We start from the raw sequence: 23,832 nt of genomic DNA on the forward strand, positions 1-23,832 counted from the left end.
ATTGACTGTGGAATGTTAGAATGGATTTGAATTGGTCTTAATAATCCTGAATGAACGGAACAATTCAGTAACACTATACTGAAGGGAAGTGTTCAGACGGCTTCACAACTACATAAATCTTCATGACAACTGACATTTATAGAGGCTTAGTGCACAAAGCGTTAATTACTAAGGTAAAACGACAACAAAATTGACAAAAGCAGACTTTATGAACACAGTTGATAAATGTGTATATGGAACGTTCTACCAAACTTGTCCAAAGTAAGATTACAAAACACATTTCGGACTTTTAACCGAGTCAGATTTTAAAATCGTTTTGCTTTGAGGGACGTTACACTTAAATTATGGTTATGTTATTAAAATAAGAACATGAACATTCCATTTTGTCAATCATAAATCAAAACATTTTTCATTAAAACAAAAAAGTTTACAGAATTGTAGAAAATGTTTCAGTAACAGAAATGCACAGACAGCATTTTTGTTGCTGTATTTTATTCTATTAACTTTTTAACTGCTCTGACAAAATGCAATGTTGACTCTACACTCTCTATTTCAGAGCTTACAAATAGTGTAACTGTAGCTTAAGTTGGCTATAAAATGGTATAAATGTGGACCTTGTACAAAGACAAATAATGCAACTTTTTTTACATATTTGAAGGAATAGTTTAGTGAAAAAAAATCAAATATACACAATTTTCCACTTAGCCCAGATGCTGTCGATCAGGAAAGACATGTTTGCTGTCCAAATTTTGCTACTTTAGTTTAAACGTGGAGCTATGAGCCTAACATTGCTAACAAACACTAGAAGTTAATACGCCCCCAAAACTGCAGCCAGATCTTCATTAAGGTCATGCAGATTTGATGATGTTGTTTGGAGAACACCACAACTTACCGAGCTATAAAATGAACGAACATCTCAGTGTCAAGCTGAACACTGCAGATATGCACACATGCAGGCATGATTACATTTGTGATTTTCTGTTATTTCTATTTACAAATAAGTGTTAATCTCAAATAATCAAACTGAAGATACATGTGTATAAATAGAAAGAACCGAAATCGCAAAAGTAGTCTAGTGTTCGTACGCTTGCTTGGTGTATTTGCACACAAAGGGGAGTCACACTCAGGTAAGTTGGAATTTGGGACAACACCTGTTGTCTACAATTGCTGCCCATAGTGTTCAGCAACACAGTGAAGTTTTGTTCATTTCACATTAAATCACATTGTGTCCTACAGTATGGTAGCTGGATGTGGTTTGAGAAAGGTCTTGGGGATGTATTAATGGAAAAGATTTAGGTGACTATTGACTTTTAGTGTTTATTATAAATAAATGTAGCTCATACACTAAAGTAAAGAAGCTACATTCGGACACCAAACATGTCGTGGCTGATTTGCCGCATCTGGGGAAGTGTAATTTTTTTGTTTTTTTCCCCACAGAACCATTACCATAAGGTACTTTAAGGTAATTAGACCTTGCATGACCACTGAGTACCCTTGAGTTCCTTGAACCTTGGAGGACATAAATGGACCTGTAATGCAAATATATAGCCTGTTAGCAATGTATGATGAGCAGACCTAGCTAGTGGATGCAACTGGCCAGGACTAAATTGAGAAGAAAATTTAAAAATAAAAAATCTCAGCTACTTTCAAACAAAAAAGTTTATTGTCTGTATCTATTAAACTTCAACATAAACAGTTCCTCTAGTCACATTTTTGCGATTAAAATCTAAATTGAATCGATTTTCAGGACGAAGACTTAATCCGTTATTTCACTGCAAGGTTTAGTACTGATTTAGTACTGAGAGTCAAAAAAGCTGAAGCACTGTGAGGCATGTCTGTCAGCAATGTGTTGCTGTGTTTCCAGAGCAACAGGCTTCTGCTGGACCAGACAGATGGTGGCTTCACAGCGCCCTCTTGTGCGCCTCACTGGAACAGACTGATATACAGAGACAGGGAGGGGCACCGAAAAAGAAGGGCATTCCTCCATCTTCCGACCTGTCTGCCAGTGACTCAGTAAGATTCACACTGCTGACTTCTGCGGCTTTCATACAGGAGGATGATATCATTCAAATTAAGTTGGGAACCTTGGAAAGCTCCATTTTTCTTCTTGAAGCTTAATCACTGTGAGGAAATACTTTTATTTAGCCACTTTAACCTAGACCTGTCACCAGGACAAGACTCCCATTCTTTACTCAAACATATTAGATTCTCACCCTATATATTGGATTCATAGTAGTTACTGGATAATAAGCCTTAAGATTAAAGGAACATGCCTGTATTTTCAATCTAATCTCTGACTGAGGCATCTGTTAATTATCACAGACAATTTTAATCATTTCTCTTAGCAATCACATGGGAGCAAACAGAATCCTAGCGTGCAAAGTTAAAGCTTAGTCTTTGTCAAATAAACAACATAAAGCTCAGTTCAGTAAAAGTTGCGTTATATTGCCCTTCTTTAATTTGGCCACTTGGAATACGGTTAAGTGTAATTATCTAGCGATAAACAACAGAAATATGAATGTCACATTAACTTTACTGTCCAATGCTGTGGTGTCTGTCGCTGCTTAGATTAGCCTGCTTAACTTCCAGAAAGTGAACCCGTTTTGTCTGATATCTTGCTGTGAGTCAACAAATCAACAATTTTTTTTTCTTAAACTGATGCTAAGTGAGTTTTTGTGATATGTCAAGGTCCTCACTACACAAAAAGCACTGCGACTGGTTAGAAAGCATATCTGCATATTGCAGCATTCTTCAAGATCAGTTCAGCAAAGTCCAATGCTGTAACAAACAATATATCTTTCTGCCCTTACAAAAAGCTGAGAGTTGACTGGGTTAAATGAGGCAGAATGCCTAAAATAGAGCAGCACCCGGTAACTAAAACCTTGAAGAGCTACTACAAGTCCCTGCCCCAATGTCTCTGGAGCATTAAATGTGTCATCTTTGTTTGGAAAATGACTGACACACACTGTCTCCATCTGCTGTGACGCACAGAGGAGACTGGGAGGTGTTGTCTTTGTGTGGCCGCGATGAACGGAGAGGATGACACATGACGGATAGCAGACTGGCAGTGCAGAATGTGAAGCAAGGAGGAGTATGAAAAGCAAAAAAAATGGGAAAGTAGGGGAGGGAGGGGAGAGAGACAGTTGGAGATGAAAAGAGGGGAAAAAAGTCTGGGAAGTGAGTACATAGAGAGAGAGAGATTGTTTGGAATAGGAATGGAGCCGCAGGAGAACAATGTCATAGCTATTGCCTTACAGCGATTGATCGGCAAACCAGCTTCCCTCCACCCAGGCCTGAACGCTAGCAGTCACCTTCAACATCTACTGCACACTATGCCATCAGGTGGTCTGTTGACAAAGACAAGCTACCACACACAAGCTGATCTTACTTACAAACCGTTCCAGGACAACAATCCCTAAAGTAACCACAAGCAGCAATTCTTCCCTCCATGAAATATTACTTTGTAATTCTAACCCCTTCAACTGTTCGCTTATTACTCAGCTATTAATCTTAAAGGCCAATTGAAACCATGATTTCTTTCTAATTAGGTTAACCCTACTCGTATGGATAGAAAATATACATGTGCACAGTTTACCCTACGAATAACTTTCCTACATCAGATGTATTCCACAAGATTTTCTCCCCTTCACCTTCACCAATCACAAGGTTAATGTCACTTGTCCTACCCATAAAAAATGTGCTCTCTCCATCAAACTCAGAGAAACTTAACAAGTGAAAGCTAACAACCAAGCGAAAGCTAACCAAGAATGCACAAGTGAGCTATCAAGCTAGCTCATCAGTCTGTCTGCACGTCTGTCGTCTGTTTGCTCATCTGTTCATTTGTCATTTTGTCTTTTTGTCCAAATGCCCAGCCTTCCCTGGGATGTGCACCTGGTGTTAGAGTGAATAAAAAGTTTACCTGTTGTCAACACAGTGGGGTCGACAACACCACCTGCATATGCAGTGCTCATTTCACTAATTCCTCTCCCCTCACACAACAGTGCGTAGCTCTGTATGGCACACTGGGAACTTTGGACTCACCTACAGGTTGTTTCATTTTAAGGGTCTAAAGAAATGAGCCCATATGTCTGAAGCTTCTCAGAGTGTTGACACAGGTTCACTATGGCATGAAAGATAAAACCAGATCCTATACTTTGCAAAAAAAAAAAATCACAGACTACACACAATTCACACACAATTTAAACAGTCAAGACTTTGCTTCTTAACTATTACAGGCTAATATAATTAACATGTGATGAAAAGTTATGACCACCATTTAGCAACAGACATGCAGGTTAAAATCATTACGCACATCCCTCAAATCACACTGAGTGAATGACTGCCCTTAGACACGCTTACTTGATGTTGTTTCTGACACTGTTACACAATGGACAAAAGTACATCACATAGACAAAAACACAAAGTAATTCAAAAAACAAAGTTCATGCTGTACATTCCATTACGCTACTAAAACTAGCAGCACATTTTAGCTAGTACACCATTATTCTCACTATATAAAGTCATCTGTGTGGTGTTAGTTTTCTTCTTGCAGCATTTTTATAGCTTTCATATAGTTTTCAACTAGCTGTCATTGCTTTTCTGTATCTATCCATCTGTTTCTATATGTTTCTTTACTAAATATTTAACTTTTAAATCTGCTGTGTGTACATCAAGTTTTGAACGTTTAGCGTTAAAAAAGTTTTACTGTTAAAAAGCCATTACGGTTTTTAAAGCAGCGTTCATCGAGGGTTACATCTGGATTTGGATCCCAGAGGTAGCTGAACTCTGTCTAAAATTAGGGGCTTTAAAGGAAGAGAAAATTAATTTAGCTGCTGTTACTACAATGCTGGCAGGATAAAGGAGAATAAATGGTGGCACAAGCAGCTGTGTAAACAGCTGGTAGCGTTAGTTTGCTGGTGTTTGTTTGTTGTCATGGCTCAGATGCTCAGACAGCATTTCAACGTCAAATAAACCATCTTGTGCTTCACATCCTTTTGCATTATTCAGTAACACCAACAGTTTAAAATAAAATTGTTTGATATGATCACTGATGTGTTTCACAAATCTTGTTCCACAAAGTTGAATTAGGTGAAGTCAGGTCTTTGTCATTCTTCAATATAACTTGTATACATTGTGTACACAGGGTGCAACTGTTGCAGCTAAGTTTTGAGTGAGTTGCAGGGGGCTTTATATTATGCAACTCAAGCGCAATTTAGTTTTACGCAGGTTTCAAGCAACTAAAGTTGCATGGAAGTTTCACTGCATAAGGCCAGCCATAAGAAGTTTGATGTATATTGTGCCACCCTGGGTAATGCGAGCTAAGAGTAATGGCTTTAGCAGAACCTTATTCTGTCCAGGAAAATCCTCTCTTAATGCAATAGTGGTGTGGGAATTTTGTGACTACCTTTGCTTGGGCTGCAGAGTATAAAATAAACCACAGCCCAAACCTGAGCCAAAGCCAACACTCCTCCGATCCATAACAACAATTGGCATTTCTATTTTTGGGCATTGTGAGAGCTCACTCAGGATAATATGTTTGGCACTTGCATCCGAGTGGATCAGCTCTTGGATAAATGTGCTAGCACATCAACCAATGGCAGAAAGATGCTTAAACGCCAAGTCAGTGTGATTTTTAGTTCCAACAGATCGATTTAATGTGGAGGGACATCAGTTTTATTTTGGTCCAGACTACAGTTCTTTCCAACATTCTAGAACTCTGTACAGAGAAACACTGACCCCCAGAGGCCAGAACCAGCACTACAAAACCTTCATAAATATTTTATATACCATTCAGAAGTTAGGAATCACTTATTAATACAATACTATTACAATGTGATTGAACTTTTATCAACTACATATGTTATTTAATCTATCAAGTAAAATACTTTATTAAATTACTATTTACTGAAAATTACACAGTGCTGTGAAAAAGTATTTATCCCATTCCCACTTTCTCCTGTTATGCATATTTTTCACATTTGAATGTTTCAGATCATCAAACTATTTTTAGTATTAACCAAAGATAAAACAGGCATAACCCCAAAGACTTGCGGGATAATATTCTATAGACTGACGAGTCAAAGGTGGAACTTTTTGGAAGACATGGGTCCCATCACATCTGGCGTAAAGCTACCACCGCATTTCACCGTTAGAACATCATACCAACAGTCAAACATGGTGGTGGTATTGTTACGGTCTGAGGCTGCTTTGCTTCTAGAAAACAGGACCTGGATGACCTGTCATAATTGATGGAACCATGAATTCTGCTCTCTATCAGAAAATCCTGAAGGAGAATGTCCGCCCGTCAGTTCATGACCTAAAGTTCAAGCACAGTTGGGTGATACAGCAGATGCTTTACTTTAAAAGGTATTTATACGTTTTAGAATTTTGGTGTTTGTTTTTCGTTACAGTTTTCTACTAATTACTTGAAAGTTGCACAGGTCTAGCATATTGAGCTCATTTTAAATATCTAACTCAATTTTGTTTTATATTGTTGAAAACATCAAACAAACACATTTGAACAGTGATTTCAAACTTCTGAACAGAATAGACAATTCATAATCTAGCCTTTTTTTATATATTGACTTTTGTTGTTAAATCATATTGTGATAAAACATTTACAAACCCAGCTTTATTACTACAAAACAGTCTACCTCTGCATGCTTAAAAGAACCTTCTGGGCTAAACTGTGCTTGATCCTAAGAATTAGAATAGGCTTTGATGTGTGATTCATCAGTCACTATAATACCACTGTTACTGCTTAATCTGTATCAAAAGCAGATCACAGAAAGAACTCTTACTGAGGATAATATTCAGAAACAAACTAAACTCTTATCTAGTGTCATTAATAAATAAATAAAAATGCAACACAGCAAAAAACAGCAGTTTAGTGAGTAAGTTTGATTATGTTTACCTGCTAATGACCCGTGAAGAGCTTTCTGGGTTACGGCCCATGCACTCCAGGGCAGCGCAGTAGGAGGCCACGCTGGGCTTCAGTCCTGCTTCCTCCACTAGAAAGAACAACTGACGTATGTGATGAAGAGATCCCTATAACACAGACAAGAAGCAAGGTTACACACATAACTACAGTCAGGTTGGGCTATTCAAATACAGATATCCAGAATTTGGTCTTAGTTTGTAATTATTAGTAAAGCCACAGTCGCACTAGAAAACTGTAGTTTGTGTTGCCTTGCAAAATGGGTGTGGCCAAAGCCAGACCAGTAAATTAACCAATACATACTGGTGGGATTAGCAAGCAGCTAATTCACTAAACCATAAAAACACAAAAGTAAACTTTATTAGACCAGATTATACATTATTTCGCCCAAGACATTTCACTGGAACTTAATGTTGCTATTACTATTACTAATATTAGAAGCAGTAATAATTACAGTATTATCACTGTTTGTATTATCATTAGTATCAGTACAGCTATAGGCCTGGGCGATATCAAAAAATAATTAGCACATTAAGAATTTGTAATTATCAATCATATCGAACCCCCATCTGCCCCACCTTTCAACCACTACAGATGGTCTGCTACAGCCTAGGCCTACTTTCTGTAAATCTATGAGTTCTAGAAGGTTATAAATCAACAGCTGTTTAAAACAAAAAAAAATAATCTTAAAAAAACAAATCTTAAAAAAAAAAAAATCAAAATATATATATAAAATATAAATAATATAACACGGAGTAACACAACATCTATTGAAAACTACTTAACCTGTTGTTTTAGTTGTTTTTTGCAGATGTGCGCTTATGAGCTTCTTCTGGTGTAGATTCATGGCAACTTTTGTGCTAATAGCACAGCTTACTGGAGGACCTTCAACACTCTATAAACCCCACATGCTTTATATATTTAAAAAATAAATGGTGCCTTCCTTTCTGATAGCGGATGCCCACTGTAAATCAGCAGTAGATGCCTTTGGAAAATCACACTGCGTTATATTTCCACAGTTTTCGTAATTTAACTGATACACTTATCACACTCTGAGAGACCTGCAGCAGAGACAGTGGGGAATGTACTCTTTTGTAGCCTAACGGCTCTTTTAAGGACCCATAACAAACCTTTTTTTTTTTTTCACTGTGAAAGTGAAAAAAACATGTAAATATTATTTAATGTTGGTGTTCAAAGCTGTTCAAAGGTAAATTAGCCCTCTATAGTTTTTTATTGCCCTTCAGGCATAGCCATCGGACTACTTGTCAATCATTGACAAGATCCGACTACACTGCCCTATCGCCCAGGCCAAGTGTTTGACAGTATCATCAATTTCTTTAATTAGAAATATGTAGTCTGGAAAATAGAAATAAGTTGTGTACTGTCCTTCAGTTTAAATTCACAAGTTTTCGACTAACAGCTGATATTGTGTCCTGTGTTAAATAAATGGTGACATCTAAGCAGAGCTATGTATGTAGGCTAAATATTTTAACCAAAAAGATGATAGATTCAAGTTTGTGTGACCCAAAGTTATCATTCTTTAAAACACATACACCTAAAACACAAAGAAAAATTACAATATTAACTGAATAATCAGGTACGGACCACCTTTTAAGCTAACTGTTTTTGTTTTTAACGTACAACAATGCAGATGTAATAATACTGTTTCAGAAATGCAGGTATTTTAATATCAGAAATAATCAGAGCGTCCAATCTGAGGCAGGCTACTGCTAAAAGCAGCATACCATGAATTCTAAGTGCATTCTCAAAGGCACAGACTCACCTTCTTGGCCCACATTCTCATCATGATGTTGTAGGAGTTGACAGTGAGCGTCTTGCGTTTGGAGAGGTTTTGATGGTGGAAGAGCAGGTAGCGCTGGGCTCGCTCCACATCCCCCGTAAACACACACGCCTCCAAGTGGCAGCACACGTTCAGCTGGGTATCAGCATCACGATTCACCTCCTTAACTTCTATAACCTTCTCGGTCCCAGTTGAGCTCCACTGTTTGATCATCTGCTCGAGCTCTTCAACCTCAGTCAACTCCACATCCCTAGAAAGTTCTTGAGGGACAGGAGTGGCTTCACTGGTAGGACTTTCAGAGACTTTTGGCTTAGAGTGAGACACAGGGGAGGCTGCTGGTTTTGCATGCTCTTGTTTGGTTACTGTTTTGCTCCTTTTGGCTGCTGAAATGGACTTCATAGATGAGCCTGGAAGCATCATGCTGCCCTTGCTGCTTTTCGCTGCTTGCTGCTTTTTGTTGCTTTTTCCCTTGCTGCTTTTCGCTGCTTTGTCAGAGACGTTCTGCTGAAGAGGTGATTGTTTTAAAGTGCTATTCCACTTCTCACGCTTAAGCTTCTCAAACCAGCGGCTTGTGTGAGTTTTGGAGGATGGATTGTCCGTAGTAGCTCCTGTTTTACTGGACTGTCCAGCTTTTGGAAGTTCTGTCTTCTCTCCCGGTCGCGTCTTCTGACTCTTGCTGAGTGAAGGTCCTTTTTCTCTCTGCGGCATTTTGAGAAATTCCACCTTTGAATGTTTCACTTCAAAAAGGACATCGGACTGTAACTGTTGCATCCGAGCTTCAAGAACTATAAATAAAAAAAGACAAAGTTGTTTGAAAGACGCACAACAACAGCACTATATCCCAAAAAGGCCTAAATAATGAAAATACTTGTAATGCATTAATATTAAATTTGACGAGCAAAACTGGCTGATGCCAATCATTGCTCCTTTACTTGGGCTTAAGAAGCAAGAGAAAATATGAATATCAAGCAAAAGCCTCCAAAATAAAACCAAAGTGCACTTACAAGGTACACATGAATTCCATGGATAGAACTACACACCTTCATTATGTAGTAATAAATGTGTGTATATCTTATGCTATAAATAAACAATCTGAACATTCGATTTAATATAAGACCAAGAAGGCTGAGAATAATACCATCTAATAAATGCGACTGTTCCCACATTCGTTTGTTTCCATCATCTTTCTTTGGGATAGCGGAGTACTGTCTTCTATGTGATGTCCATGGGTTGTCTGAGAAAAACAAAGAGAATGTAAGGAAACTAAGGATGACCAAAAGTTGGAAAAACTTTTTATATCAGGATTGTTCCACTCTTTATATTCAATGCACTAAATGAAGCTTTATCTAACTCATCACTGCGAAATAGTTTCTGGTGTAAGAATAGCAAATGAAAGTGTTAAGAGGATATGTTTACCAATTTTCTAAATTGGGGCCACATAAATAGGCAATTGTGGAAATATAAAAAGGGTGGTCTGTCCTAAAATTTCTGAATTCTCTGCACTGTCTGAAAATCAGAACATGCGGGATATTTATATACTGAGGGATTTGCTTGAAACTTTCATTAATAAACACTTGCAATTCATGCTTATTTACTGAACATACTTTATTTATTTATTTATTTATTTATTTTATTAGGAACATAAAACTTTTAATAGCCAAGACACATGCAGTCAGCCATAAAATGGCATGGCATCTAATGTCTACACTTCATATTATTATTATTTTTTAAATTTCTCAAATTTGAGAGAGATTTAGCCATCTGTGAACCTGCATCTGTGTCCACTTCTCTCTCTTTCTGGATGAACACAGGAACCAAACCCATGTCGTCTACTGAATGGAACCCAAGCAGCTAGGGGTGGGCAAGTTGGCAAAAATATAATATCACAATACTTCAAGACATTTTCACGATATGCGATATGCATCATAAAATTAAATTTTTCTGGGATTTTGAACAGAGAACACATAACCTGTAGTGCCACATGTAAAAAACATACATACATACTACTACTACTACTACTACTAATAATAATAATAATAATAAACCAACAACTATAATTATTTTTATTCACTGTTTTACAAACTGCACTCCACTAAATTCAAATAAACAAGCCTAATTCTGCTCACTCTGTTATAAAATATGTAGTCAGTGATCTTTAAATACCTGCGATATCCACAATATGTTCAGAAAACCGTACGGTGACATAATTAATCACGATAATGATAAAACATTGTCGTATGACCCACCCCTACAAGCCGCTTTCTTTGATGAGACCATGGACAGAGGCTTCACTATGGGGGGGATAGTAGAAAATCAACACATACATCTTTAAAAGTTAAACACCTGCTCATCAAACGTTTCTTCAAAAATCAAGAGTACAGAGAATTTGGCCTCATTTGCTGCAGTAACAGCCTCTACTCCTCTGGGAAGGCTTTACACTACACATGTTGTTAGATTGCTGGGAGGATTTGATTGCATTCAAAGAGAAGAGCATTAGTGAGGTCAGGTACTGACGTTGGATGTTTAAGTTCTGGATTTCTCCATCTCATCCCATATTGGATGGAGCTCCATCACTCCACAGAATGCAGTTTCACTGCTCCACAGCCCAATACTGAGGGGCTTTATACCCCTCTAGCTGATACTTAGCTAATGCTTGACATGGTGACATTGTGGGCTGGTGATTCTACTTACAACGCTTTTCTACGGGGATTATACAAGCTATCTGTGCGCAACTTAACGCCTGTGTCAGCAATGGCTGCATCTACCCAAGTTCACTAATTAAAAGGTGGGTCTGGACACTTTGGGGCACAAAGTTTACCTCATATTTATGTCCTAACAGACCTACACCTCACATTAGGACTATCTCACTGAGTAATAAATGCGTTGAATAAAAGACGAAGTTCATGTTAGCTTCTTTCTCTAATTTTCCGTTCCACCTTAAATGGTGCAGGAGTTACATTCTGGCGAAAGAGGCGCCAGAACGTCAGCGCTGCATCGTTTAAGGTGGAACGGGGACTTCGAATAAGACAGAACCTCAACATCGTGAATAAAACTGTATATAGTAAATAGCTAAGTTACCATACTGATACAAATATAGGTTAGCTAGGTTACCGTTTTGTTTTCCCAGATATCTGAACCATGTAACCTATCAGAGATGTAAACAGCAGCAAGTTAGCAGACCAACGCGCCCAGCCATAACAACTAAACAGGGCACTGTGTCATTTGAAGACTATTCTGAGTTATTTTGTGCTGCATTAATCGTTATAAGTTTTATTAACAGCTCGTCATTGCCCGTTGTGAAGGACAACATGAGGCGACGCTGCTGAGTCTCCACAAGCTAGAAGTTAACGTTACCTCGTATTCCTCTTTCGTAATTACTCCTGTTCCTGAGGCAGAGAAGACAATGCTCGACATTCAGTAGGTGGCGGACGTTTCTCTCGGACACGAGTCTACCGGCCAGACATTTCGGAAAGGTACAGAGTCTTAAAAGAGACATTTTGCCAGACCGTTAAAGTTCAACAACAACCGCATTCTCTCTCTCAGTAGGCGGCCATTGCACCTCAGACTTGACTAGTCGACTTCGACTGGCGACAGTTGAAGTGTAGGGTTGCTAGTGGATCACAGATATATCGAGTTACGGTTATATGAAGTGTGTCGTTGTAAGAAATGTCGGTTGGTAGCATCTTGTTACTTTTATATACAGATAAACTGGACTTCAGAGCCCCTTTATGCTCTTTATGTATTTTATAATTCTAGATGTTAGCAAAAAAGAGAGGCTAGCCAGTCCCATAAGCTGCCTGTAGGGGTCAGTATTCCTCAATATACATTTGTTTCTGTAAAAGAACGGAGAGGTCAACATCTCTGTGGCTAGTTATAGCAGAGAATTTGCACAGAAGAGAATAGACCAGAGAAATTGTAGAGAGGAGAAATAAACGTATTTAAGTCCAAATTGAATTAGTTAATATGGAGCATTTGAGCACTTGAAAATCATAGTTCATAAATGCTTAAACATTTTAAATATATATAAAAAAAAACATACATTTTATGAACAAAGAACAGCATAAAACATTTTAACAACGCCAATGAGCTGCTCCACTCACCAACAAATCAGCACTCAGTAGCAGTAATGCTAGCTAGCATCCTGCTGCCCAAACCCCATTTGCTGTAGAACAAAGGAGACATACAGGTACATTTTCTTTGCTTTTTGGTGAAATACCAACTTCTACTTTCTAAAATTAAAAGAAAGTTCTAGGCAAGCGATTAGAAACTAATTTAACTTTTCGTTTTTAGCCATTTAGCTCATTCGCCCCCATTCACTGAGGACTCTCTCGCGGGCGCCCTCTGGCATTTTGCAGTCATTTTTTTGATATAACAGGAGAAATAGGAAGAGTCCACATTCCTCAAAAACTGGCTCAGAATAGACACTTTTTCACAAGAAACGGAAGTGTGTAAACTGGGTAAAACAAGTTTCGCTATTGCTTTATGGAGAGTTATTAATCTCAAAAATACAGGCATTTGTCTCACTTCAGCTCAGCTCAAAGGTGTGTCACTTTATTCTTGTCATAGTTGTCAAAATTGAAGTTCAAGGATGTATCCAGAATCGTTGGAAAACTAAACAAACAACAACGTGGGAGTCCTAATTAAATAAAGGATATAAATGCTTTGTGGAAAAATCCCTTCACAGCTCTCAGGGTACAGTAATGTCAGCTCACATTTACAGAGATAAATTGATGGATGGTGAAAATAACTCTAACCAAAACGCCAGATTAGCCATGTTAGCTGGAGATGTTGAAACAGCTTACTAACAATAAGCTAGTTGGCAAAAAGCTTAACATGCACACATCCCGGCAGGGGGGCGTGCCTGGGTCATCACGGTCCATAGCGCCACTGTAGACTATTCCACAAACACTGGCTCCAGTATGACAAAGTTTTTTTCCTTTATTAATTGCACAAACTCGTTTTTCCTCTGCTCATCATCAGCTGACCAACCGCTGAAACTGAGAAAAGGCTGTTTTTGCTTCAGGCTCAAACACTTGAGTTAGCTGTCTACTCATCATTGTTAGTATTGTTATTGCTCTAGCGGAAGCAGCGTTACACCGCACTACACTGAAAAGCTTCCTCCGAGTCATGTGGAGCACCGCCACATCTTTTAGAACTGCCGCTAACGTGACGTCACTGGACAGCTGAACATGCTTGGAGGAGAACGCTAACCGGTTATCTGTTACATCAGCTAACAGACGCCTGCACTGGCTAACATTGCGCTGAGTGATGGGGGAGAGGAAGGGCCATCCTACCCACCCACCCAATTGTGGTCTTTTGGACTCCCAGCCACGGATTTTAGATGGATTTATACTGCTTAGATTTCCAAACACTTTATATTAAAGTAGGCGATATACTGTGAAGCGGGTAATCATTTTTACTCAGTTCCACTTTAGCCATTTACATTGTGTTAATTTGCTTTTGGATTTTAATTTCATTTTGTTCTGTTGGTTCATCATCTGAAACTGCTTTGATATTTCTCATGTCTCTCATTTTCAAGCTTTGGCATTTTTTTTAGACTAAAGGTATCACAAAAAGAGAAAAACAGTAACTAAACAAGTTCAGTTCCTATGCTGATACCTCCTGAATGTACTCAAAGGCTCCATTGCAGTTGTGTAAAGAGCTCAGTACTCGAGTAGTATTTCTGACCTGCTATTTTTGTACCCCTTACTCATGTAGATATATTTTTTTTTGCTAGATACCTTTTACTTCTCCTTCAAGCATGATTTAATTGAGGTAGCAGTGCTTTTACATGTGTGTGGGTTTTGGCTGCTCTGTGATCAGCCATGGTCATGGGTCACCATTTGAGAAATATAAGTCTTTTTAAATGTGTGTGGATGAATATTTACTACACAGTTGTAGCAACAGTCCTGCCTTCTTTGAGTAGGTGATCATAGATAACAGGGCTCGTTTCATACAGCAAAGGTTTGAGCATTTCTTGAAGTGATTTGCGGCCTACGTTCAACCCGCTTAAAGGTGGCCCACGTAAGGCTGTAGGATTGCCACATCTGTTTCAGTGATCATGAAATGTGAAATGGTTATTTGCAACAAAACTAGACTGAATTTCTGTGTGACAATTAAAAATATCAATAATAAGTTTTGTTAGATACACTTTTTTTCTATATTCTAGTATATAAAATAGGTTATTATGCAATTACTCAGTAAATTTAAAAAGGATTCCACTGCTTTTTCAAAATTTTTGCATAAACAAAGACATTTGGTTTGGTTTGTTATGTAGTAATTCATTGCATAGAAATTTGGCAGCTCAGACTTCTTTGCAGTGATTTACAACACAGATATAGCCATTCAAGTTTTTTTATGTAACTTTGAAAATGGCAAAATTATTGTAAATCTTAAAAATTATGTTTTTGGGTACAATTTTGCCCTGTATGTACTTCTGTATCATTAATATATTTAAAAATGCTTACTTTTTAGGCCAAAAACCTTCTATCAAAACCATAAAAAATTGTTTTAAAAGCATCACAAAAAGAAGAAAATACTTACCTTTACTATTTCATTTGAAAGCTTTCTGTGGGGAACATTTCAAAGGTGTTAAACATTCAGATTTACACAGAAATTTACTTACTAAGAATTGTTCACAATTATGGTGATAGGAACCAGGGTTGCGATGTCTACACATAAGTATAGTAATTTTTTTTAGCACTGTCCAGCATGACCAGTGAACCTTATGTGAGTTTTTATATTTAGCATTAGTAATAACTGAATAGTGGCAAATCTGAAAAACACCATTCTTTAAGAAACATTTTGCCTTGTATGTACCAGGTTTTGCCTCACATGTACCAGGTTTTGGCTTAAAAATACTTTTTAGGCCAAAACCTTATCTCAAAACTACTGTAAAACAATGTCTCATACATCAGCCAATGTTTCATGTCATAGCTTTCTGAAAAGTAGCTCTTAGAAGATTTGAACGCTTCGGACATCTGGTTCCCACCATTACCACTGTGAACAGTTCTGATTTCTCAGTTTCTCTGTAACAGAGAATTTCACATCAAACCTCTCTAAATGACTTTGTGTACATCTTAACAATTTAATTACACAAAATTTGAAAAATTGATGGAATTCCCCTTTAAAGGTGTGAGGGGGGTGTGATGTTATCGGCTTTTCAAAAATAGCTTTGCATGGTTCAGCAGTGTGTAGAAACAGCTCAACCTTGGTGTGAATTACATTCTTAACAGATAACCATTACAAACAAACCTCAGCCCTCATCAGTTCAGACAGACAATGATGGTGGTCACCACAGAGTTGTGTGTGTGTGGCTAAGATCGTAGGTGGGGATCAGAGAGTGTTTGCTGCCATGGTTCATGAGTTCAGCCCCCCTTACTGACTGGCCTGTTTGATGTTTTCTGGCCCTTGTCGGCGGCTGCCTCTTAGCACTGGTGTGACAGTCATTGCCGGGTGAGTGACTGTCAACAAAAGGGGAGAAGACAGCCATTCAGGCCCATGATAATAGCTCGGCCGAGGCAAGGCCGCCGTTCTCATGGACTTTGATCACAGGACCTGCATGCACACCTATGTGGGAGCTATTTATTTGTTTTGCAGATGGGCACTGCCTTTAAAACATTCGGTTGGACAGACGCGGCTTTGTGCAAAGCCGGTGTCAGAAAATGCTTTTGGCATCTGTGACCCTCGGGAAAGGTTAATGGAAAAAGGAGCTTGGCATACACACACTGTATTGGCTCTTCGCAGTGGCCTGAAGTCCCTCTGGACACCTCCGAAAGTATGTGCTGACCATAATTTGATGAATAGCACTTTTTTGTTTGTAATACATAATAAGCATGTTTGCAGTACATAATATTGGGCTATTTAAGATACAGTGTCATGAATCTCTGGCCCATGTTCGTGATTCCTCCAGGCAGTATAGACAGGTAGTATAGCTAAGGGCCCATCCTACACTTTCCTTGCATTTTTCTTATGTTTTGTGGAATTAAAACAGTAGTGTGGTTTTATGTAAGAAGACTTCCATAATTCATTTTTACATGCATTAACAGGCTCTATTTGTTACTGTGCCTTTCAGACTGATATAAGATAAATTAGCTCTGTTCTGATTGGCTGCCCTGTATCGTACCTCATTTGAAAAGCCCTTAGAGCTGAAACTCTCTTCAGAACTTCAGTATGAATGGGTAGGGCTATAAATGAGTTGGTTTTCATGACATCAGAGAATTTATGGATTCAAAACAGGCTGAAATTTGTTTTTTCACAATATGGGCCTCTTTAAATGGACACTCTGGCCTAAATGAAAAACATAACCATTGCTATAACTGTTGTAAACATACTTACTTGCATCCTTTAGTGGTGCTGCAGCAGCCTCTATTGTGAGACTTTCCAGTTTAAAGAATAGGAAATCTCCCTTCTGATGATGTATCTTGAAGGTGGAAGGATGCTTGAAATGCATTTAAAATTCTTTGAATACTGAAGTAAGGCTGTAGGCTAAATTACCGCCATGGCTCTACCTTTCTGTTGTGCAGCAAAGCAATATTACCTAGTCATTACTGACATAGATTACTATGATAGAATATTGTATTTTTGGTACAAAGATACTGAACGTGTGTATGTGTTTGCATGTGTATATGCGGGAAAGGCCAGACAAAAATCACGACAACAGGCAGGCAGTACATAAGACAAACAAATAAAGTGAGAATATAAAGTGGGCAGTTTACTGAACAAACACTCCCTCTTATGTTCTATTGCTTTTATACAACAGTTAAAGAAATAAAGTAATAAATAAATAAACTGGGTCATGAACGCGGCATTTAATGTGTTTTAATGTTCGCGGTTCCTTCCACCAAATTATACTTCCTTAACAAGCAGCTCGTTGCTACGTCAGAGTAATAGACACTGCTCACTCACTGCCCAGCCAGCAGTTCGTTCTCCAGCTCCTTACACTAAATTCTCAAACTGTCATTAACACTGAGCAGCTTTTAATTGCGTCAGTTTTAGGGCTCAGTCCAATTTGGTCAGACTCTGAAGATGAGACTACACATTTAGCGAATGGTATTGGGTTCATTTCTGGGCTGATTCCAGGTTGTTTAGCTGTTCTTCTGTCACAGCTGCTGACTGAAAAGCTGCTCAGTGGTGATGACAGTTTGGGAATTTAGTGTAGTCTCATCTTCAGACTCTGACCAAATCTGCTGTTGGTCAAAGGTGATCTTAAAAGTGTCCATTTTCTGTTCGTGGCAAAGTAAGAAGTAAAAATGTTCAAATGGCTTGAGCGTCTCCTACAGCTGTCAAACTCGTTGCTTAGCAACGGCATCTTAGCGGAGTGATACAGTGTTTGTGAAAAAAAACGTGATGTTATGGCGAAATAACAGCACGGTTAGAACGCCTCTCAACCAATCAGCTTGCAGGGCCAGAACTAACTGTTGTATAATACTGCATAATTCATATTGAGTATTGTGGTGATGAATGAAAACACCATCTCAAACTGACGAGGCCACAGTATATTGGATAGCAGAACAAATAACATCCAAAACTTAATTTTAGTCCTATACTCCTATGTCTTTGAACAGGGAGAGACTTGAATCTGAAGGTCAAATTACCATTTCAAAAACATATTTGAAATCACTGATCAAATCTGACAAAAATCCCATATCAGTTTGTCTCAGTAATGCTCCAAAAACATGTTTATTTGTGGTGTTCTTCACAAAGAGGTGGGGCTTTTCCCGCTCACAGTGTAAACAACAAGCTTATTGGCTCTTTTCTTGGAGGGCAGGACTTTCCCCGAAAAAAGATGCCATGTTGCGCGTTACGAGCTTTTCCATTCATATTTCAATCAGTGACCGGCCTCCTCCTTTATAACGTCTCTGTTTTAGGCCAGAATACATTTTTAAGCAGAACAGAGGATTGCTTTATTTAAAACTCTGCTGGAAGACTCTGAGGTCTGACAGAAGGCCAAATTTTCTTTTCACGCTGGCATTTTAAACATACACCTGCCATGCACAGCAGACCTTTGTGGTTTATCCACCTTTGAGGAAGCTTCCCCCTCAACTGTCAACAGCTGTAAATCAGCAAAAATTATGGCCAACACTTTTTCCAAAAGAGACATTTGCTTGAGTTCACACACTGCACAAAAAACGCAGACCGAAACACACACCACATGTAAGAGCCGCGCAGTCATCTGGTATCGGTGGAAAGATCTCCGGCGTTTGTATGAGAGATATGCTGAATCGTCGGCCGAGCAGCTATCAGATCCAGTATCCTCTCTCTTTTTTCTTCAAAAAACGTATCCGTCTGCCTTATCACTCAAATCTCTTCTCTCCATCTTGTGAGGACCAAGACACTCAGAACTGGGCTGCTGATCAGACAGATTGCCCACTTATCACTGATGCAACATACAATGGACAATGGTCACGAAGCAGGAAATGCAAATGGCCTTGTCCTGGTTGGAGGCGCGGTTATGGCCGTGGCGGTCAGGTCCCGAATTAGAAACGGATGTTTACACAATCCGTTCTGCAGCGTGCCACGCAACTTGTCTGGGCCGCCTGCATTGGAGGAAACAGACAGGAGGTCGATGATGGAGATGAGGGCTCTGTGAACTGTTGCATAATTTCAGTGGCCGGGAAACAGAACTGTCTGTGGCACTCTTTTATTAAAGGAATGATATAATGAGAAGGATCAGGGGGACAGATTGGTCAAGTCAGCGTACAGGCAAACACTGTCGAACTTCATACTGGTGGAAGAAAAGAAAAAACAAATTGGTAAAAGAAGATATATCAGACATTTCAAACTAGCAAAAGAAGTGAGAAACTCTGGGAGGGACAGTTTAAAAGACAGAGAGAGACCCGGGGGCACTGGGAATGAGACACTGAGTTAGCAGGAGAGAGAAAACAATTAATAATGGAAGCTATTAGGGGGATATTGTCAGTACTAAGAGGGAGGTCGGGTTTCAGGCTCTTTTTGAGGACTTCGATGGTACAAAACAGGCCTCATTACCGAGATATTATCTCCATTCATACACTTCCAGAGCCGCTTGGAGCCCTGCTGGGAAAGATTAGGTTCCTTTCGCTTGTGAACATCCTTCCTGGCTGTGGAGCTTTTCGAAGCTTGGGGGGCATCCAGACATCACGGGTGATGTGGGAGCTGAGGTGGCCACCACTGAGTCGTTACAGGCAGGGCCATTTCTTGCTATAAGAGGTATAAGCACTTGTTAAGGGCCCCTGAGCCACCACAGGTGCCCTCAGATATGTACTTTTGCAAATATATTCAGTATTTGTGTAAAAAACATATAAGTCCAAATTTTTAAAATATTTTTCCTAATTAGTTATATTCTTGCATACAAAAGACTATTATTGGGGTTGGTCAGGGGGGGATTAGGGTTCCAAATTGTTTCAAAACAGGCCCTCTTTAGAGAAACCTGTCTAAAGCTTCTTAATACTGTCACGTGTTTAATCCAGCATATATTCATATATAGGTGCCAAATACTGATCCTCAAATGCAGTACATTTAATATGGTAGCTTACTGGATGAGATTATATCAGTACTAAACCATAGTAGTAGAGAACCTTCAGGGCCTTCTAGGCCTTCAAAGAAGACCTAATCAACTCTTGGAACTAAAACGAATACATGTGTGTCTATGTGTGTGTGTATTTAGTTCATTTTTCCAAGAATGAGTGAATGAATAATACAAGAGATCTATTAGTTTAATCTAGAACAGCCAGAAAATGTTCATATCCATTGCTATTAGCTTAGTGCTAACATATTACCAGAAACCCATAGGGGCGCTAGCAGACATTAGTATTATCATAGAGGTGTTTTTGCCTTGTTTTTTATTTTTTTCCTTGTTTTTCTGACATTTATTGCCATACAAGCAGAGAAGTCTTCCCATTTCAATGGTAAACAGAACCTCTTTGAACATTTCATCACATACAAAGTGCATTCGGTCACTGCATTAACACTGAGGTCATATTAACCATACTTTTCTGAATGAAAGAAAGTGTTCTTGTGGGCACGATCATAGTAAGAGTGGCCAGTGTCCACATGTTTGGATGTGGGAATATATAATGCCACATCTGACATTCAGATGGAGGACAGGACTTTGTTCTTGACCCCAAGGGAAGTCACAGGCTTTAAAGTGAAACATCTTACAGTGCCATGAATGATTTTAATTACCGTCAATTTCTAAAGGAAAGGAAAGGGCACAAGGACTTCCGGGGTGGTTGAGCGTGCCGGAGGGGCACACGATTGCTTGCATTAAAGGGTTTCCTTCTAATACAGGGATTGCTTGGCTGAAAACAGACTACTCCTGAGGCCAGTGGAAGAATTAATGTTGTGAGATGACTGAGCTGGATTACTATTTACTTCCAAACATATTCTGACCTATACAAGCTAAACAGACTTTCCTGAAAGTCCTCTTCACTTTTAAGGTCAGCGATGACAATTTCCATTACAGCGCTTGGTGAGAAGACTGGAACATCCTGGAACAATTACACGGGGAGCCTGTAATCACTCAGCTGTCCCGAGAACTATTTCAAGTCCTTTGTTTTTATGAAATCGATTGCAAGTTTTCTTCAGGGCTGATTAACCCACATCCACTGCTGCATAGGTGTTCTCTTGAGGCCTTTGCAGCAAGCAGCTCGTGTCAAGCATGATTCCATTAAATTTCGTGAGGAGTGGGGATTTCTGTGGGAGCGGCAAGCTGAGTGGATGCCGTGGTTAGATTTAATTGGGGGTGCAGGACTGTGATTTTGTTTAATGAAGCCTCAAGCTGATATAATGGAGGAGGCTAAGGAGAAGCTTTGATGCTCAGCACCAGGAAACCCGAAGGCCAACACGCACAGGTAGACATGAACGGTGGGGGGTGGGGGTGGGTACCGGGGGCGAGGGATCGAGTTGAGGGACTCCAGACCTCTGTCTCCACAAGTTTTTTTTATAAGGCAAGCGTGAACACCAACACTTCTGGGAGATGTTTGTTAACTAGCTGGAGAGTGTGAACTGACTGTGGCCCCTCAGTGAAACACACTTCTTAAGACCTTTTCCACCCGACGACCCCCCTCTGCCTCCGGGCTGCACACATCATTGAAAGCAGGAGCCTTTTAAAAGGATATAAGCACTCCCAAAGAGGCTAGGCTGAGACAAATGTGCCATAGAAAGCCACTTTGTCTGGTGAAACATGCAGTAGCTGGAGCATAGAAAACGATGAGTAGCGAATATTTCATTTAGCATCCCTGTTGAAGAGAAGAAACGTTACACCTTTAAAAAAGTTTGGAATTACTTGTCATATTAATAACTTCAAGTAAGTTATTGTTATTCAATAATAAAAGTGTACATAGAAATGCTATTAGCTAGACACCAGACAGTATTTGAAGCTATTTATTCAAAAAGTATTTTTTTGCGAACAGTAAGAAGCTATTAAACGATAAACTATATACTGTAATTATCAATTTATAGTAATTCCTTGAAACATGATCCAACTTGTGATTTGCCCACCACTTTTCAAATTCAAGGCACTCAGGATATGAAGTTTATGAGAACGTTCTTAACGTTATACCATGTTTTTGAGATCGCACAACAAATAAAAAAGCTTAGTGCCAATTTTTACTATTTCTTTTTTAACTCAACTAGTGTAAACAATACTGACTGACACTCTGTTGTTAGCATTAAAAGAAATATTTAGTTAAACTAACATAGGAATGTTTGGCTAGGCAAAACTCTTTGTACCTGATTAAGCTTAATTTTGAGCTAAATTTCAGTGTCAATGGAGAATTACCATTGGCGATTCTATTTAGTCTAGGCTTAGTCTTTGCCTTTTACATTACATTCAAGGTATTTGGTTGATGCTGTGATCCAGAGAAACGTACATTTTAATAATGTTACAGACTCTCATTGGTGTAGTGTGGTGTTGATACCTGATCAGGGAACGGAACTTGATTTATTGCATGGAGGGTAGTGACGGTATTATGCTATACCTACTTCTGCATGAGGAGTAGGTATAGCATAATACATACCCAAAAATTAGGTAATAAAGTACACTGAATATGCTAAGTTATAAAGGCAGGTCATGTGTCTTTTGATATTTATACTTTATTTAATTTTCAACGTTGCTTGGTTCACAGATAGCCTTCCAACTTTTGCAAAAAGACAGATGATTTAATGTTTATCTAATACTATGAGGAGATATGTTGTATTCTGTCTTTGCAAGAGATTTCCTGTTGGTGTTCAAAAAATTTGTCTATCTAATCCATTAGATATTGTATAGCAAAACTATACAAAACAGAAATCTATTCAAGAAGGTTCAAGAAGCCTCAAATGTGTTGTTCATCTAACCTTTTGCTCAATCAACAAAAAAACTAATCAAAATATTGTTAAATTTGATTTTATACAGTGCACTGTTTTCATTAATATAAAACCAATTTTGTTGCAGGTACATGAACAAAATGGTCCTATTAAGATGGTACTATGGTAAACCTTATTGGTTTCTACCTAATTTGTACAAATCTGTAAAAGGTTCAAAAGTTTTAAATATGTTTTGAATGACAAAAAGAGCTGGAGAGCTACTGAATAGTGATTCGAAACTGGAACGGTGGTGTATCTGTGTCAATTTGATTATGTCTCTAAATTTGTTTATGGAGTCTCCATAGAGACCAATAACTTTATGCAGTCACCATTGCAACTGTCATTCATATCTTGTATGGCATGAAACCCAAATGGGGGATCCATGACTCTATTGCTTAATCTCTGAAGATAAAGCAGATTAAAATCTCATTACAGTAAAAATGGCATTGAGTACCTCGGCGAAAATGATGACAATAAAACAGAGGTGTAGGTTGCTTTAAATTGCACACAGAAATAGTTGGAGAGCTAATGGTGATTCCAAACTAGAACAGTTTAGTGAATTTGCTGAATTTGCTCTGGGGGAATGATGGTGCAGGAAAATAAAAGGTGAGACAATACTGAGAGGGTCATTCATCTGAAGTGATTATGAATAATCCTGGCCACACCCATCCACATTAGTCCCCCAGATACAAGCCCTGCCCAGGATAAAATGCAGGGGAAGAGTGAGCCACCCCACCAAACAGCAAGCAGTGGACACCCATTTACA

At 38.8% G+C, this 23,832-nt stretch overlaps 1 protein-coding gene across 1 annotated transcript in view; it reads right to left on the bottom strand.

Annotated features, from left to right (window-relative positions):
• polrmt (polymerase (RNA) mitochondrial (DNA directed)) overlaps positions 1-12,303 on the bottom strand; it is an 88,616-nt gene extending 76,313 nt beyond the window's left edge. The window contains exons 1-4 of the mRNA XM_036586469.1: positions 12,093-12,303; positions 9,877-9,972; positions 8,721-9,523; positions 6,914-7,047 (exon numbers count right to left, since the gene is read on the bottom strand). Coding sequence (XP_036442362.1) covers positions 6,914-7,047; positions 8,721-9,523; positions 9,877-9,972; positions 12,093-12,234 — 1,175 coding nt within the window. The 5' untranslated portion in view covers positions 12,235-12,303. The remainder of the gene's footprint in view (positions 1-6,913; positions 7,048-8,720; positions 9,524-9,876; positions 9,973-12,092) is intronic.
• Between the last annotated feature and the right edge of the window lie 11,529 nt (positions 12,304-23,832).

Source organism: Colossoma macropomum, unplaced genomic scaffold, assembly GCF_904425465.1.
Source record: "Colossoma macropomum unplaced genomic scaffold, Colossoma_macropomum, whole genome shotgun sequence".
NCBI lineage: Eukaryota > Metazoa > Chordata > Actinopteri > Characiformes > Serrasalmidae > Colossoma > Colossoma macropomum.